Below are 18,396 nucleotides of genomic sequence, written 5' to 3'. Positions count from 1 at the left end.
AGCATTCAGTGCCATTACCCTGCGCTTATGGTTTCATGCAACTGAGCAATTCCCTTGTTTCCCTCACCATGGCAAGCCATACTCTCTGTAGCTGGTGCTGAGTGGCGGCAGGCACAAGCACTCCCAAGCAGAAGTAGCAATAATCATGGTTTTTTTAAAACTTTGGGGAGCAAGGAAAATAAATCTTAAGTTTTGCTTTCCCTTGTGACTATACTGACAATGATACCTTTTTTTGCTGCCGTTGGGGCCTTGAGGGGTTCCCCCTCCACATCTGAGCGAGATATGGAGGAGAAATAAGAGGACTCAGGATGACATGTTCAATGAGATCCTGCAAGCGATTGGTGCATCAGTGTGAGCACAGGGCCTGGAGGGTGAACATTACAGACAGCCTGAGGAAGGAAAGAGTCAAGAGGAGAGAGACTCACCGGGAAAAGGGGAGGAAGATGCACCAGGAAGGACATAATGGGCCTTCATAGAAGCAAACACAGATGCTGCGTACTCTTGTGGACCTACAGGTTCAACAATCCCATTCTGTTTTGTTAATTTTTTAGGTTTTTTAATGTATTTGCTTTTAAATTGCACAGATCTTTTTCCAGTATTTTTTACTGAATAAAATTAAATTACTTTCCAAATAGATCTTTATTAGTTCACAACATATGCTTCAAAGTGCCTAGCAGTTCTGAAAGCACCCACTTATTTGTTACTGTACAGTATGACACAACTGATAGGATAAGTGACAAGCACTGTAGTAATCACATATGTGCAGGGGTTCTCAAACTGGAGGTTGGGACCCCTCAAGGGGTCGCAAGGTAATTATGGGGGGAATCACGAGCTGTCAGCCATCAGTTCTCTGCATGGCTGACAGCCAGAGCCCTTCAGAGCTGGTAGCCAGAGAACAATGGCTACTGGCCATGTCCTCTGAAGGCAGTACCCACCCCCAGCAGAAGTAAGGGTAGCATGTCATAGGGGGCCCTCACTTTTGGGTGTGGGGGTCATCACAGCCTGAAATATTTTCACAGGGGGTCCCAGCAAAAAACATTTGAGAACCCCTGATGTACAGCAAACATTGCAAAATTTAATAGGTGCACTGACAGTGTTCTATTCATAGATGTACACCTAGCACCACACAATTCCTAACAGGCCCCAAAACAGCAGGGCCAACTAAAGCACGGTTCGCCACATTGCATTACTGTGTCTCACTGTTAAAGTGCTCTTTCAAATCCTCCCTGAGCTGTGTAGCTCTGAGTTGAGCACTTCTAATAGCCCTTGTGTCTGGCTGTTCAAACTCAGCAGACAGTTACTCCACCTCCACTCCCGTGGCAACTTTTTTCCCTTTGCTTCAGATAATATGAAGGACACAGCAGGCAGCTATAACCATTGGAATATTTTTCTCACTGAGATCCAGTCTTGTGAGTAAACAATGCCAGCATCACTTCAGTCTACCAAAAGCACATTCATCTGTCATTCTGCATCTGCTGAGTTGGTAGCTGAATCTATCCTTGATGTTACCAGGATGGCTGGTGTATAACTTGATGAGCCAGGGGAGTAAGGGGTCATCTTGGTCCCCAAGGATCACTATTGGCATTTCATCATTCCCAATGATTTGTAATGTGCCAATCAGGAAAGAAAGTCCCTGCTAGTAGCTTTCTTGAAAAGTCCTGTGTTCTTAAAGATGCACGTGTCATGCACCTTCCCTGACTAACCCACACTGATGTCAGTGAAGTATCTCCAGTGATCCATCAGTGCTTGTGTAAGCCAGAAAACTAGCCCTTTCTGTTGATGTATTCTGTAGCAGGATCGCTTCGTGCCAAACGTGAGTGCTGTCTATTCCTCCACTGCAGTTTGGGAACCCCATTGTTTCAAATCCATCCACTCTGTCCTGGATGTTGCTAAGAATCACAGTTCTACATAGTGGTGAATGATTAATGGCCCTGCACACTTGCATGACAACGGCCCCCACAGTGGATTTTCCAACCCCAAATTGATTTCCGACTTACTGGTAGGAAGCTGTCATTGCAAGTTTCCACAGTGTCCATTGCCACTTGCTTCTCCCATGTCAGTGTCGCTCTTATTTCGGTGTCCCTGCACTGGAGAACTGGGACGAGCTTGGCTCACAGTTCCTGGAATGTGGTCTTGCACATCTGAAAACTTTGCAGCCACTGCTCATCATCCCAAGCCTGCACTACAGTTTGATCCCACCAGTCAGTGCTCGTTTCTCAGTCCTGGAAGAAGCACTTCAGCATTTGCAGCTACTCCATGAATGCCACAACCTTGAATTAGTTCTTATTATGTCCCACAGCAATCTGTCTTCCAAGAAAACATCTTGTTGCCTACTGATTTTAGTAGTTCTTGAGGCTCTACAAATACTGGAGGATAATGCGTCCTGTGCTTGCAAGGCTTAGGATAATAGTGCAGAGTGGTGCAGGCTCCATGGTTCTGTCAGAGATAATGAATAACAAGGAAGGCTGAGTGGGTTTGTGGGATTTTTAAAAAAGGCATGAAAATTATGGGATATAGATGGCTTTATGGCTGTGGTCCCCAAACTACGGGACGGGCCCCCCTAAGTGGGTGTGGAGGAACGTCCAGGGGGTGCAGCAGGGGAGGGAACGCCACCCAGCCTTGCTGTGCTTCAGCCCGCAGTTGTGGTCCTGCTCCTGGCCACAGCTCGGTTCCCTTCTCCTGTTCTTGGCCGCTGGCCTTCTCTTCCAGTCGCTGCTCTTGACTGCAGCTCTGGTCACAGACCCTAGCCCCGTCGCGACTCTGCTCTTGGGCCAGGGGGTGCAGGCATGTTCTGTTATGGGTGGGGAGCGGGCATTAGAGGAAAAGTTTGGGCACCACTGCTTTACGGGATGGAGACAGTTGCACACTAGTAAGTGAACATCTTGCTTGCTGTGTGACTTGTTTCAACCCCAACATGCACTGCCAAAACTTCACAAAAGACAGTGTTCTGGATGGTGGTGGGTTGCACCCTGGGATACCTGCCCATAGTACACTTCACTGTGCCATCAGTACAGGCACACCTGATGGTACACGCACACACAGCCGCATCCTAGGAGCCCAGATTTAAATACCAACAACATAGCCACCTACTAGGTGGAATTCCCACTCCTTCCTCAGAGGCAAGCAGCAGGAGGAGAGTGTGAGTGGGGCCCTTGCCACACCATGGAGCTGGAGCTGGGCACTACTGAGACAACCTCATCAGCACCTGCAAGAGTGATGTAGGGCAGGAGTTCCCACAAATTCCCAGGATTGGATTTCTCAGGAGGCAAAAGAAACTCCCTCTGGCGGCTGTCTTTTTTCTGGTCACTTCTGTAGAGAAGGATGCATATTGAAAGCCTTTAAAATGAAATGTGGCTGTTCTTTTGGTTGAAATAGAGAGAACTTAACTTTTTTAAAAAATCATTGTTTAGATGTGTAATAGTTGGGCCAATTGGGTGTGGAAAAAAGTATGTGTATATACACAGAAATTGACAACTAACAAGGAATATGCATGATATTATCTTGATGACTAGAGCTTGTATGTTCTGCCTCTTGGGGTTTTTAAAACTGTTAGCTCTTCAGGGCGGGGTCCATGTCATATTTTATTCATGGGGGAATTCTGCACCAAAAACTTAAAAATTCTCTACATTTTAAAATTCTGTAAAATGCTTCATATTTTGTGTGTCAAAATAACATCATATAATAATGCCAGTTCAATTATTTTGGTAATTGATTTCAAAATACCTGTCAGCAAGTGTCCAACAATTCAGGAAATCTTTTTTGACAAATAGTTTCCTTACTAGGCATATTAATACAGAAACTTATTTCGCACACCCCTCAGAAGCAGTGCAAAGGCTTGGGGGAATCCGGGGTAACAGAGGAGCTGAGGGAGAGGGAAGTAATTGCCTGGGAGGAGAATAGAGAAGGAGCCTGAGAGTGAACTTGGAGGTTGGGTGTGGGTGGGAGAAATATCGAAGTTGGGGTTGGGGTTTTGTTTTTTATTTTTGAGGGGGAGTGATTGTTAGGGAGTTGGAGACCCTCCCCCATGCAGACTCTGGCTGACCCTTAGCCTGTTCCATTAAGTCAGGCACCTCTGCTCCTGTCCTTGTATGTCTGTATCTCCACTCCCCATTCAGCCAGGTATAGCTGCCCCTGTCCCCATTTGGCCCTGCACCCCCACTCTCATTCAGCCCTGGCTCAATGCTATCACCTCACTAGCTCCTATTGTGTGCTCTGTCCATGCCCCCTCCCCCATACCCTGTGCCTCCTCACCTTGTCCTGCGGAAGACAGCCTCTGCCCCCACTATCTCTGCGGCTGGCTGCTCCAACCCATGAATAAGCTGCCCTCTCTTCTGGTGCCACATGAGCCCTTGATGGGCAAAAGGTGTAATTGCAGCTTCCCTTTGCTTCCCTGTCAGAATCAATTACTCTGGGGGGGACTGGGGCAGGGGAATCGGGGGGGACATTAATTTTGCACTTGCAAAGTGGCACATAATTCCCCCGGGAGTAATATTTTATGCAGGACTTTGTGCAATGGTTATCTGATTCTGGCTGGGTCTTGTGGAGCTACTGCAATACAAATAGCTATCAAATTAATACTAGGTAAACTTAATTGGGACTACATTTACTATAAACTATAACTTGGAAATCCAGCAGTTGGGTTTTAGCCAAATTCTATATAGTTAGGTATTAATCCGAGGGGGGTTCTTGTTGAGAGCAGGAACAAATTCCATTGAAGCCAAGTCTGCTTACACAAGGGCTGATTTGACCCAGAGTCATAACACATTTCCTTCTGGATTTTGAGTAGAATAACACTAGTGCTGTGGTAGTAATGTTACTTTGCATTTTCAAAGCATTGTACAAACATTACCCAAGTTTCACAATTTTCTTGTGAAGTAGGCAAGTATAATCCCTTTTTTTGCAGATGTGGAAACAGTTGATTTTAGCTTGTGTACAGTCACATCAGTGCCCAAACCAAAATTAAAATAAGTTTGACTCATAATAGTGTTCAGTACATAGACCATAATGTCCATTTTACCATAACTGCTGTACAAGTATTTTTGTTACTCCTTGTTTTCTCAACTCTTTTCCCATTTCACCACAAATCATGTAAATATTTCATTCTTTGCTGAAGCTGAAATTAATGATAATCTATTAGTGAGTAGTAAATCCTACCTACTTTGACCAGATGCCTTGAAACGTCAACAAATGTATGCTTAATGTAGAAATACACACACTGAAGTATCAATTTAACAAACTATCTTTGATAGGAATATTAAAAATATAAAAATTTACTGAATATTAAATACAGCTGCCAAATGAGACTTCAAATTTTCAAAGTCTGTTCTTTCTCAGAAAGCTATAGATGTAATAGTTTTTGATTTATTGCTGGAAACTGGACTTCAGATCTTTAACAAGGTCCTAATATTTTTCCAGGATTATCAGTTTTCCATTCAGTGATCCATTCTGACAGTCACAATGTGTTCTGTGCAAGGCTAGCCTTAAGACCATTCAGAAACCAAAGCGAGTGCACAATTAATCTCCCTATTTGCTTAGTTTGAACCAAATGGAACAAGTTAAATCAGTTGTCAAGAAATTGCACTGGCTTCCTGTTCCCTTGTGAAAGCAAACTGGGATTCTTGACTTTGATCTAAAAAGCCCTATATGGTTTGGTCATGGTTATCTGAGAGGATATCCTAGCGTTGGAGGTCAGTTGAGGTACTGGAGCTAACTGTTCCTTTGATTTTACATAGTGGACAGGTAGTAGGGCATTATCATTAAGGACCGTCCATCGCTGGAACTCTCTCTTACCACTAGTTTGACAAAATCTGTTGGCCTTAAGACCGATCTCTTCTCATAGGCATTGCCTGAAGGTGAGACACACAGTATTGGATGAGTTTGCCTATGGTGACATTAAGGGCATGTCTATATTGCTGCCGCGGCAGGCATCAATGCAGCAGCATCAATTGAGCGGGTTTGTGTAGACCTACTCAGTCGATGGGAGACTGCTCTTGCATCGACTGAATTAGTCCACCTCCCTGAAAGGCGAAATGTAGCATTGACGGAAGATGCTCTTCCATCGATGTAGTATCATGAAGATGACGCGCTGCATAGACATAAGTACATCAACGTAAGCTATGCTAGTAACATTAAGTAAGTAGCGTACCTCCCATCAACCCAGCGCAGCATTATAGACCAGGCCTAAACACTTTTCAAAATCCCACCCTGGATCAAATCATTTACAAGCACAAGTCCCAGTAATGATAAGTAAATAAAAAGATTTTGGGGTCTGTTCAAAAGTCTGGCAGTCCAGATTTGGCCCATAGTCTGCCTATTGATTACCGCAATGTAGTCTAAGGACAGACTCTTACCAAATACAGAATTGGTTAATGTGTGAACTGTTCAAATCATGACTGTCTGTGTGCAGCATCTATGCTACCATAATATAAACAACATTAACTCCATGTGGAAACTCTGAAGTAGAGCTCAGAGGAAACCAGGAAAGAAATGCAGTGCAAAAGGGTGCTAAAAGAACATAGAAGTTAAAACCAGTGAGGGTCATAAACTGATGTGATAAGATTACACAGCTGCTCTGTAAGTCATGTTATGCATCTTGATGGACTGGTTCCCTTTTATGAAATAAAAAGAAATCTGTTTACTTATCATGCAGGCTCTGCAGCTACTCGTAGCTGTCCCCAACTATGACACAGCAATATAAAAATTGACAGGTTTCTTGAAAGTTGCACTGCTACCCACACTGTATAATACTAATAGGAAACTGGCCAGGTTCCTTAGTACTTGCAATCTTCTGCAGCTTGGCAAAGCTATGATTAGATCAAGCATTGGGTTTGTCTGCAGATTTGAACAACATCACTTAAGCTTCCAAAGGAAAAATCAATTTAAACTTAACTGTTGCAAAGGCTAGAAAATGTAATTTATTTTACTTAAATTTAGCAAAAATGTATAACTTGGCACTAAAACTCACCAAAGAAAGCGAGATAATTATTGAATGGTTCTTTCAAGCCAGCATCCAAAATACAAAAAACTGCAATAAGTAGTTTGAGGACTTGTATCAGAAATAACTTTCTGCACAATCTTGTGAAAAAGTAATTTTTTCTTTTTTTAATGGATGGAGATGGTAGGGATCATGTAGTATCTTGGCATCTAACAAAAAATGGATAGTGACAAAAAAAGTACAGGAGATAAAACTCAACCTCTGACCATGTTTACTTGCCACAGTAACTACATCTGACAATCCTTAGACTGTCCTGTATTTGGCATTGTTGAAACCTCAGGTGGAGTAGTGTGTCCAAAGATGTGGACAAAATAGAGGGAGCCCAGAAAAGAGCAACAAAAATGATAAAATGTTTTAAAAACGTGATCCATGAAGAAAAGCTTTTATTAAAAACAAACACCCAGAGGTTTTTTTATGTTTAGTCTTGAGAAAAGACTGATAACAGTCTTCAACTATGTGTTAAGGTCTGTTTATAAAGAGGACAGTGATCAATTGTTCTCCATGTCCACTGTAGGAAAGACAAGAAGTAACTGGCTTAATCAGCAGCAAGGGAAATTTTAGGTTAGTTATTAGGAAGAATTTTCTAGCTATAAGAATAGTTAAATACTGGAATAAGCCTACTTCCAATGAAGGTTGTAAAATCCCTGTCATAGGAGGCTTTTTAAGAACAGATTAGACAAACAACTGTCAGGGATGGGTTAGGTATATTTGATCCTGCCTCAGTGTGGGGGCATGACCTAGATTACCTCTCAAGGGCCCTTCAGCCCTACATTTCTATGATTCTATCTTTTTATATTTCTAGAATTATTTGTTTAGCTTGACATGCCAATAACATGTCATTGAATAGTCATAATATTTCCTTAGATACAAAATAATGTTGCTTCGTGCCCATAAGGGATTTTGATTGGTTGTTTTTAGCTATTTCTAAATAGCTGCCTCTGTACAGAAGAGAACTCTACAACTTCCTAGTGGAGTGTGTGTGATCTCTATCTCCTGGAAGTCTTATTGTATCCTTGTTACTTGGAACATCTCCACCAAACTCCTCACCCCAGATGGCTCAATAGAATATCAATTTTCAAATCCCTTCCTCTTTTTTTTTTTTTAATTTAAAGGAACATCATCTTCAGCGGGCTATCTCGGCACAACAGGTATATGGAGAGAAGAGGGATAATATGGTTATACCAGTCCCAGAGGCAGAAAGTAATATCGCTTACTATGAATCTATATACCCTGGGGAATTTAAGATGCCAAAGCAGCTCATTCACATACAGCGTAAGTATAAATATTTTTTAAATGTATGTGAAAGCCTATATCCAAAATGTTCTTATACTGATAATTAAAGGGATTTCTTAAACATCTATTGAACTACTGTTGAAACTTGCTTTTGAGGATTATTGTTCATTCAGCATCTTAAGATGTAAACTGCTATATAAGGGCCTTATCCTGTTCTTATCCAGGATCAAACTCTTATTGAAGTTGATAGGACTCTTGCCTGTGTGTGAGGGTGGTGGTAATATTTTATTATATTAATTTTAGCGATAGGAGTCGTCTCCCCTCCGTACCCCTCCCAAATACCAACTAAGACTTGCCAATTATAGGTTCCAGAGAGATGTCTAGTCTCCTTGGCCAGAAGAACCATGGCCACAAACCTCCTTGAAGTTAGTGGTGACATTTATTAAGTATGCATGAAAAATAGGAGAATTCATAGGGACCTGTCACTAAATCAGATAAGGTGATGGTGGTAGAGTGGGTTGGAGAAGGCAAGCAGCAGTGGGAAAAATGATATCTTCCACCCTTCAGTTAAATGGAGTATATTCAACTCTTAAGATACACATTCTAGAATTCTTCATGGAATCCTCAGCTGTTTTGATGCCTAGATAGCACACTTGGGTGCTATTGCTTACTTTCATCTTTATCTGGCTAGAAGATCGCAACTGTTCCTTTTGGATGTGGACCTCACCACAGTCATCACATTACTTGGAAGATTATTTGAAAACACCTCAGAAATTCTTGCTAATATGGAATACAGTTGTATGCTTTAATTAGCGATACATTGAACATGACGTGTGTCCCATAAACTGAATAGACTCCCAGTTTATTTCTGGCTAAAAAAGTTGGGATTGATTTACAAACCTCTTTCTTGAGAGTTCTGACTACTTCAGTGATGATCTTTTCTCATGCTTTCTCCTGATATAAAGGTCAGCTGAAGTTGTTAAGCTGACTGCCCTGTGAACAAAAAGCAGTCTTCAAAATGTTACCTGTATCTAAAGTGTAAATTGAATGATTAGGCAGGTCTGGCATGATCTTTAACCATTTATTTATTTATTTTTATTTTATTTAAGTTATTAATGTTATTGACGAGGGGAACATGGGTGATACCAATTAGTCATCAGTAAAGATTTTTGCTGAAATAGCGTATACAGTTGGGATGAAATTCTGGCTCCCTAGAAATCAACAAAGTTCTTGACTTCAACAGGGCCAGGATGTCATTCTAGATTTTTAGCTTGGACTATAGGAAGTAAATGGTAAACAGTTGAATTGCTTAGGTATTATATTTCTAAAGTCATCTTTAGTTAATGTCTACTTACATTGTCAGTGCTTCTGTTAATTTTATTCCTGCTCACTGTTAACTACACAAAATGCATTTATATCTAGGTTTAATAAAAATATCAAGGTTACTGTAGAAACCCCGTTGATAGATTATCCGAACAAAAACCACTTATGTTCTGTCTTGCTCCCCAAACCAGAAAAATATAGCCTATATTTTCAGACACATTTTTTGCAATAAAGTACTTCCATGTTAACATTCACGGTATTATTTAGCTTTTAGTTTGGATGCTGAGCAGCCTGATTATGACTTGGATTCAGAAGATGAGGCCTTTGTGAATAAGTTGAAGAAAAGAATGGACATTTCTCCTTTGCAGTTTGAGGAGATGATAGACCGGTTAGAAAAGGGCAGTGGTCAGCAGGTACAACATTATTTCAGATAAAAATTTAAAAAAAACAACCTTTCATTATATTGCTATTTCTTGTAACATTGCATTTTACATTTAGCCAGTCAGCCTACAGGAGGCCAAGCTGCTGCTAAAGGAAGATGATGAATTAATTAGAGAAGTGTATGAGTACTGGATTAAAAAGAGGAAAAACTGTCGAGGTCCCTCTCTTATCCCAGCAGTAAAACAAGAGAAAAGAGATGGTTCCAGCACAAATGATCCTTATGTTGCTTTTAGAAGGCGAACAGAAAAGATGCAGACTCGAAAAGTGAGTAGATCTAAAATCTGGCACATTCTTATTGTACTGAAGCATTACTAAGACAGGTTAACTTTAAATACTGAAACTTAAAAAGAAAAGCAAAAAAAACTATTATTTGCCTGCTAATGGCACTGCTCAGTTGAAATCATGTATAGTCAAACTACAGAAGTTTATATCCTATGAGTGTCAGACTTATAGGCAGTCGGTATCAATGGCCAGGGTAGGCTAAGCCTTCTTTGTTGCAGCTGCTGCACCGCTGGACACCTTGGGCCATAGTGGCCCCGCCTCTTCCCCTCCCTGCTGGAAGGATGGAAGTTTTTATGCGTCATGCAGGGAAGCGAGTAGTAGATACCACTTCTTCAGGGCAGGCAGCATTCTCCTCCAGTCTCCGCCTATTGCTGCCTGCCTGGCTGGGCGACTGCTCTGCTTCTTTCTAGCACACCAGGCTACCACTACCCCTGACCCTAATCTCTGAGTCTGGATTCCGGAGGTCCTAGTCACGGCTGCTTGTCAGTTCCTCCTCTCCTTCCTGCTCCCTCCCTTCCTTTCCCCCCGTCCCTCCTGTACTCCCCTGCTTGCTATGCTGCTTCTTGCCTTTTCAGTTCCTCCTCTTCTGTCTCCCCTCCCACTTCTCCTTCTCCCCACATCCCACTTCTACTTCCCTCCTGCGTCCCTCCTCCCCACTCTTGCTTGCCACGTGGGTTCCTCTTCTCCTCCCCCTCCTTTGCTTCCCCCCTCCCATGGAAAAGGCGGGACAGGGAGCTAACATTCCGAAGGTGAAGCTTCAGTTACCTGTGGTCAGATGGATTTTGTAGTAACCTACAAAAAAGACAAATAATGATAATAATGCAGGTGACTTGTAACTTGCAGTAGGTGTAAGATTCTCTGTACTTTGACATGCCTAAAGGCTTGATAAAAACTCAGTATAGAAATTAAACAAACTTCAATGAAAATTAAATGAAAAAGTTGTTTTTGTATTCACAGAATCGAAAGAATGATGAAGCATCTTATGAAAAGATGCTCAAGTTGCGTCGAGATCTGAGTCGTGCAGTAACTATCCTAGAGATGATAAAGAGAAGGGAAAAAAGCAAGAGGGAGTTACTGCATTTAACACTGGAAATTATGGAAAAGAGGTAGAGTATATCATTTTTGAAAAATTTAGCATTAAATATTTAAGGTCTTGCATAAAACAATACTAATATTAATGTCTCTGACTTTTGCTGATATTTAAAAAAATACTTTTGTATTTAATATTATAAAATTATAGCATGCATTCAAGTTTTACAAAGAGAAAATGAAGTATAAAATTAGATACTTACAAATTAAGAAGGAATTAGTCTAGTCTTTGTCCAGTTACCCTTGTTTTGTCAATTTTGATTTAGATTTCTTTCACTGCGCACAAATCTAGAAAGAGGTAACTATAGGTAAATTCATTAAGTGCATAAGAACGGCCATCTTGGGTCAGACCCTGGGTCAATGTAGCCTAGTATCCTGTCGTCTTCTGACAGTGGCCAGAGCTAGATTCTTCAGAAGGAATGAATAGAATAGGGCAGTTTTCTGTGATCCAGTCCCAGCTTCTGGCAGTTGGAGGTTTAGGGACACCGAGAGCATGGGGTGGTGTCCTTGACCATTTTGGCTAATAGCCATTGATGGACCTATCCTCCAGGAAATTATCTATTTCTTTCTTAAACCAGTTATACTTTTGGCTTCACAACATCCTCTGGTAACGAGTTCCATAGGTTGACTGTGTTGTATGAAGAATATTTCCTTACGTTTGTTTTAAATCTGCTGCCTATTAATTTTATTGGGTGACCCCTTGCTCTTGTATTATGTGAAGGGGTAAATAACTCCTCCTTTATTCTCTTCCTCCATACCGGCCATGATTTTAGAGTCTTCTATCATATCCCCTCTTAATCATCATTTTTGTAAGCTGAACAGTCTTGGTCTTTTTAATCTCTCCTCATATAGAAGTTATTTCATATTCCGAATCATTTTTGTTGTCCTTCTCTATGCCTTTTCCTTCAGCACCTTGATCTAGTGGTCCCACTGATTGTTTGGCAGGTTCCAGCTTCTTAAAAAAAATTGCTGTTAGTTCTTGTGTCTTTAGCTAGTTGCTCTTCAAAGTCTTTGTTGGCTTGCCTTATACTTTTACCTTTGACTTGGCAGAGTTTATGTTCCTTTCTATTTTCTCCACTAGAATTTAACGTCCAGTTTTTAAAGGATGCCTTCTTGCCTCTAAGCACCTCTTTTACTCTGTAGTTTAGCCATAGTAGCATTTTTTTGGTTCTCTTGCTGTTTTTTTTTTTTTATTTGAGGTATACATTTAGTTTGAGTCTCTATTACAATGATTTTAAATAGTCTCCATGAAGTTTACAGGCCTTTTGCCCTTGTGACAGTTTCTTTTAATTTCTGTTTAAGTAGCTTTCTAATTTTTGTGTAGTTCCCCTCTTTGGAACCCTAGAATTCTTTTGACGTATTAAATTTCTTAAATGAAATTAAGCCTTTCCATGAGTAATTGTCATGTCAAGGATAAAGGCCAAGAGCTTTTTGTGTGGCAGAGAATCACAAATTACTTTACCCCCTTTCCTTTTTCACCATCCTCTTTTGTTTCATCCAGTTTATCAACAACTGATCCAAATCCACCTGGACAAAACAGCTGGCAGCCTTCTCCAGAGATATAATGGACTGTTCTAGAGTAATTACTTGCATGTAATCAAGCACTCCTATCAACACATTATCCAACACCAATACCCCACCCTTCCCACCATCACTTCTCATGATAGTCTGAGAAAATCAATTTTGCAATATGTAGTTGGTTTTTCATATGGAGTATTAATCTTTTTAGTTGATGTATGTATGTTTAATTGGAGCCAATTATATTTCAGTTTCTAAAAGTTTCTCTCTCTCTAGTTTTATTCTTCTAAGACATTGAATACTGTAGCAGGATGAAAGCTTTTAATATATTGAGGCTCAGGCATCTTGGCCTTGTTTTTTAAAGTGCTTGTTAGTATTTTTTTGTTTTGTTTAGGTCAATCGTACTCGTGACATACCCACCTACTAAAATAATAATTCTCTATTTTTCCCTTCCTACTCCCACTCCTTATTTCTTCATTATCTTTTCTGAACTTCTTGCAGACAACTATCATGTGGTTCCTTAGCCAGCTTTTCTCTAGGCAATGTCGAGTCCATTATATTAATCTTCCTCAAAAGTATTCTTGTCTAAATGTTGCCTTTGTTAGTTATTGTCCACCTAGGACTTTCTAATTTAGCTATACATCTTTTTAATAATGCCCAAAGCTGCGAGTAGTATTCTAATTGTAACTACTATGTAATGTAATGTATCTAAGTTATACTTTGTTATGTACTGTTCGTGGAAACTAAAAATATTATATAAATATTCAGAGTTTTTGGCACTTCAGCACTAAAACACATTTTATCTTTCAGGTATAATTTGGGCGACTATAGTGGAGAGATCATGTCCGAGGTCATGGCACAGCGGCAGCCAATGAAACCTACCTATGCTATCCCCATCATTCCCGTTACTAATAGCAGTCCTTTTAAGCATCAAGAAACTATGGAACTGAAGGAATTTAAAGTTATCAAGGTGAAGAAGTGGTACTTATAAACAAATATTCATGGTCTTGTGTCTATATAGGACACAAAAGGGTTTAGACTAGGATACCAGAAATTATGCTTAATTTTTAAAGGTAAAACCTTTTCTGAAAAATGAAAGAGTTATTGTTAAAGTAGCCTAGCAGATCCTCAGCTGGTATTACTAAGTTTACAAATTGCCAAAAATACTTTTTTAAGATATAAGCTGCAAAACTAACTTGAAAAAATTTACAGTTTGGTGAAGGGTGTATCTATAAATTCATAATTAACTTCAGTTTTCAAATGCAGTACACCTCATAGTAGTGTTTCTGTGTGTGTGTATTAAAAATAGAAAATAAGTAATGTGGGTTAAAAGGGAGGAATTTTAAAAATACTGTAGCTCTGTAAATGCTGCAGACATGAAGATGAACTGCAGGCATAAAACATACAGCAAGTCATGCTGAATTCTTCAATTAACCAGAGAAGCATTGATATTTTATTTAGCTTTTTTTATCTAGTATTTACTGTAGTGTCCAAAAACTCAAATCAAAATTTAGAGCTCCATTCTGCTAGTTCTTGAATTAATACAGAAGTAGATAGGCTTGGTTGTCCCCAAAACTAGTAATGCTTCAATGAAGTCTCTGGAAGTTTTGAAGTCCCTGTTGACTTCAGGGAGCCAAGGATTTCGTCCTAAGGATATGGATTTTTAAAGTTTTATCTGAAAGAGCCTTTATCCAGTAGACCATATGGAATTTCTTTCATCTGCCTTAAAAGGATAACTGCCTCTGCTAGGGTTCAACTCAGTCTGAGCTTTACAGAATGGCAATGCATTGCTACTGTAATTCAAGTTGCTAGAGCATACTATTTATTAATGGCTGCAGCTGAATTCCTAAATGTTGCTTTACCCAATAAATAGGACTGTATCGTTGGGCAATTATATGCAAGTATATTTACGTTAGCCCCCAAAATCTCTCTTCCTCATGTATACAATACCACTGCAAAGTTTGAAAGAAGCAACTAGAGTATTTTCTGTCAGTATTTTTTAGCATGTTGTTAAATTCATGTTTATATCATGTCTATTGGGTAAGCTGTTTTTATTAAAGATTCCTCCTTTAGATTAAAACTCTTCAGTGGAATCTGGGAAATGGATTGGGTTTTTAACTTTGTTTGACATCACACAGTGTGCAGATTTTTTATTTTATTTATTTATTTTTGTTCTTAACATTTAGAAGAATCGTTTAACTTCTTTCTTGTTTGTCATTCAGGCATTTTTGATACTGTTGGGGCTAGTGATATAAAAATGCCTATTAAATAAGGAGAAAAAAACTTCCCACACAGATGAAAACTCATGTTCACAGTGTTGCCTTCATGCTTTGTTCATGTTGATGCCTATCTAACCATGTTTTGCATAATGTCCGGTTCTGATGTGTTGTTCCAAAGTAGTATTTAATCTTAACTGGCAGTTGTTGTAGAATAGTCTCTGAACAAACTAACAATGTTTAATTCCTTCTTAAAGTAATTAGAATACTTTGCTGCCAAAGCCCAGAAGTCCGAATTTTGATTAAATGCTTTGTATTGCTTTGAAGATAATTCAGTCCAGTTTTGAGCACATTTACACTAGACTTTTGAAAACCTACTATTTAGTATGAGCACAAGTTGGTTAAACTGAATTAATTAATTAAGCTTTTTTCTTGCAGCAAGAGAAAGCTGATGTTATAAGACCCAAAAGGAAGTATGAGAAGAAGCCCAAAGTCTTACCTTCCTCTGCTGCTGCTACTCCTCAACAGACAAGTCCTGCTGCACTGCCAGTCTTTAATGCTAAAGATCTGAATCAGTATGATTTCCCTAGCTCAGATGAAGAACCTCTTTCCCAAGTATGACCTCTACAGTTTACCTCTTCTTTTCTAAGAGCAGTAGAAATCTATTAAATGAACTTACCCAGCGCTCTTTGTGTTTTCAAAGGTCATGTCTGGTTCCTCCGAAGCTGAGGAAGAAAATGATCCTGATGGTCCTTTTGCTTTCCGTAGGAAAGCAGGCTGTCAGTACTATGCTGTAAGTGAAACTTCTTTACAAACTATAAGACTGAGCATCGTTATAGATTAAATCTTATTTTTAATTGTTTTCTAAAATTCTTTTAAGCCTCATTTAGACCAAACTGGCAATTGGCCATGGAGTAGTCCTAAAGATGGAAGATTAGGAGATGTGCGCTATAGATACTGCTTAACCACGCTCACTGTACCCCAGAGGTGTGTTGGGTTTGCACGAAGACGGGTTGGGCGTGGCGGAAGGTAAGCTGCACTTAATTATTTGCTATAAAAAAGCTGTGGATCATTTTAAAATTGAGTAAAGGCAAAAGTAAAAAATGAAAGATACTTGGACCCTAAAAGATTGAACATATTGAATGCTTTCACTTACGATTTTTGTCTTTTGGTTTGTTCCACTGTAAAAGCCATCCTGACCCTATTTATTTCTTTGTTATAGACCAGTATTGTGGATATTGGGAAGGGCTTTTACCACTCCAAAGCTATGATTGGCGGTTGTAGTCATGGATGTTCCCTATAAAAATGATTTGCAAAGATTTGTTGATCAGTGGTAGATTTAAAAATGGGTTTCCCCTCTCTCAAAACTCAGACCATCCTCTACCTGAGAAACAGTAAAGTCTTGAAAGCTCAGTCTGATCTACGTGTAAAATTTAGGTCTGTATGATTGCTGCCATGGACTAACATGTTACTTGTAATCCTGAAATTCTGCAGACAGTTTTATGATTGTCTAGCATATTAATTTTTAAGACCGAGACTTCCAAAAAATGGGAGCTTAATGTTATGCTCCCAAATAAGGCCTAGATTCATCAAATCACTTAAGCTAAGTACATGTTTAAGTACTTGATTTTTCAAAAGTGCTGAGTCCTAAAGCAATGAACATTGAGGTAATTGAACAATGGTAGATACTCAGGATACATTTGGGTGGCTAAATATGGACTCTAAGGAGCATTACTTTAGGCATCCGCTTCTGAAAATCTCAGTCTAGAAGCATTTCTATATTACTTTTTCTTTATATAGGTGTTTTGTTTTACTATACCTAATGATAGACTATACATTTTAAAATAACTTTTACACTTTTCTATAAATGAGTGTGTTTAAAAGAAGATGGTCAGGACATTGATTAAACAATCAGCAAAACAAACAACTTAACTTAGCTTTCAGATTTATGCAATATTAACTTACTGCTATGGAAGCACCTGAATGGCTGTAGTAGTGATACCAGAGAAACTCCATCTGAAAGTCCCCAGATTCCTGGCTTCCATTTTAAATAAGCAAGAGTCATTCCACCATTAGATGAAAGATGCAGGTCACAGAGCACTAAATATAGAATTGGCAGAAAACCAAAGAGGCCAAAATGTGGTAAACAACAATGCTAAAAATAGCAGCAGATCATACCACTATGAGGTAAATAAGGTTTGCAGGCTAAAAATAGACGTGGCAGTTAGAAGCAAGCTAAAAATAAAACACAGTTTAGAATGTTGGCACATATTCAAGAAAGATCTGACAGAAAGATATTAATATTAGTGTCTAGAAAGTTCTGTCTGAATGGTATAAAGGTCAGTGGGTCAGCGGGCAGCATGCGGGCAGGTGGCAGCAGCAGTAGAGAGAGAGAGTTAAGAGTTAAGAAGAGAGCATTTTCTGAAGAACAGCAGCAGAGGGAAGCCTGTTAGTGGAGCAAAAGGAGAAGAGACCGAGAGGGTGCAGGAGTCAGTACAGTGTAGTCTGTTAGATAATTATAATATAGTATAATGTTAGTGTATATATATGTGTACTTGTGGATTAATAAGTGCGTGTGTGTGTGTGTGTGTGTGTGTGTGTTAATTGTAAAAAGGAACTTATATATGTAAGACTTAAAGAAGATCTAAGAACTGCTGTCAGTGACATGCGGATACTTACTAACTATCTGAAGCATGGCACATCACTTAGGATCATCTCAAACTGTAAGACTAACATGGTTTGGGATGCTCTTTAGTTATAAAGGATGTGTGTTTTATAACATCAGTAAGGGGATTGTAAATTTGTTATTGTATTAGGGATTCTTATTATTTGCAGTAATAAAGAGGTGCTTTGTTTTGAAAAGAACACTGCTTGTGTCAGTCATTTATCAGAAGGCTGTATCTGTGTCCTCTGCAGGTAACAGGTCCGAGCTGTTCTAGGGAGTTTCTGAAACAGGGAACCCCTGGCAAGCCCAAGTTATTTCCCTTAGCTGCCCTGGAGACCCACACCTAATGAGAACAGATCAGTTATATTCTGGGGGCACCCTAATTCTGTTTTTAGGGTAACAGTACCACCTATATCACACTGTCCTGGAAGCTGTACATTTCAGCATCTTCTAATTTAATTTCAACAGATTGGTGGATCTGGATGCCTCTTGGGTTTTACCAGGAAGTTAGAATAGGTAAAGTGTGACTGCTTCAGCACTTCTTGGTGGGGTGTAGTTGTGGGCATATTCAGTGGCTGGGGGTAAGGGACTGGATTAGGTCATTTCTCTGAATGGAGTTTATGTATTCAGCAGCT

The 18,396-nt window shown here is 39.6% G+C and overlaps 1 protein-coding gene across 6 annotated transcripts in view; it reads left to right on the top strand.

The window, feature by feature from the left end:
* The window catches only part of EPC1 (enhancer of polycomb homolog 1), a 100,498-nt gene that overhangs the window by 65,412 nt on the left and 16,690 nt on the right, over nt 1-18,396 (top strand). For all 6 annotated transcript variants that reach the window (XR_010918702.1, XM_067542613.1, XM_067542612.1 and 3 more), the window contains 8 exons: nt 8,107-8,266; nt 9,818-9,963; nt 10,049-10,255; nt 11,231-11,379; nt 13,691-13,850; nt 15,535-15,711; nt 15,800-15,889; nt 15,977-16,125. Coding sequence is in view for 5 of the 6 variants with exons in the window: in XM_067542609.1 (XP_067398710.1) it covers nt 8,107-8,266; nt 9,818-9,963; nt 10,049-10,255; nt 11,231-11,379; nt 13,691-13,850; nt 15,535-15,711; nt 15,800-15,889; nt 15,977-16,125 (1,238 nt within the window). In the remaining variant the exon portion in view is untranslated. The remainder of the gene's footprint in view (nt 1-8,106; nt 8,267-9,817; nt 9,964-10,048; nt 10,256-11,230; nt 11,380-13,690; nt 13,851-15,534; nt 15,712-15,799; nt 15,890-15,976; nt 16,126-18,396) is intronic.

This window comes from Emydura macquarii, unplaced genomic scaffold (assembly GCF_026122565.2).
Source record: "Emydura macquarii macquarii isolate MOO-44397 ecotype Brisbane River unplaced genomic scaffold, CSIRO-AGI_Emac_v2 contig_719, whole genome shotgun sequence".
NCBI lineage: Eukaryota > Metazoa > Chordata > Testudines > Chelidae > Emydura > Emydura macquarii.
This window is presented reverse-complemented; position numbering and strand designations above follow the sequence as displayed.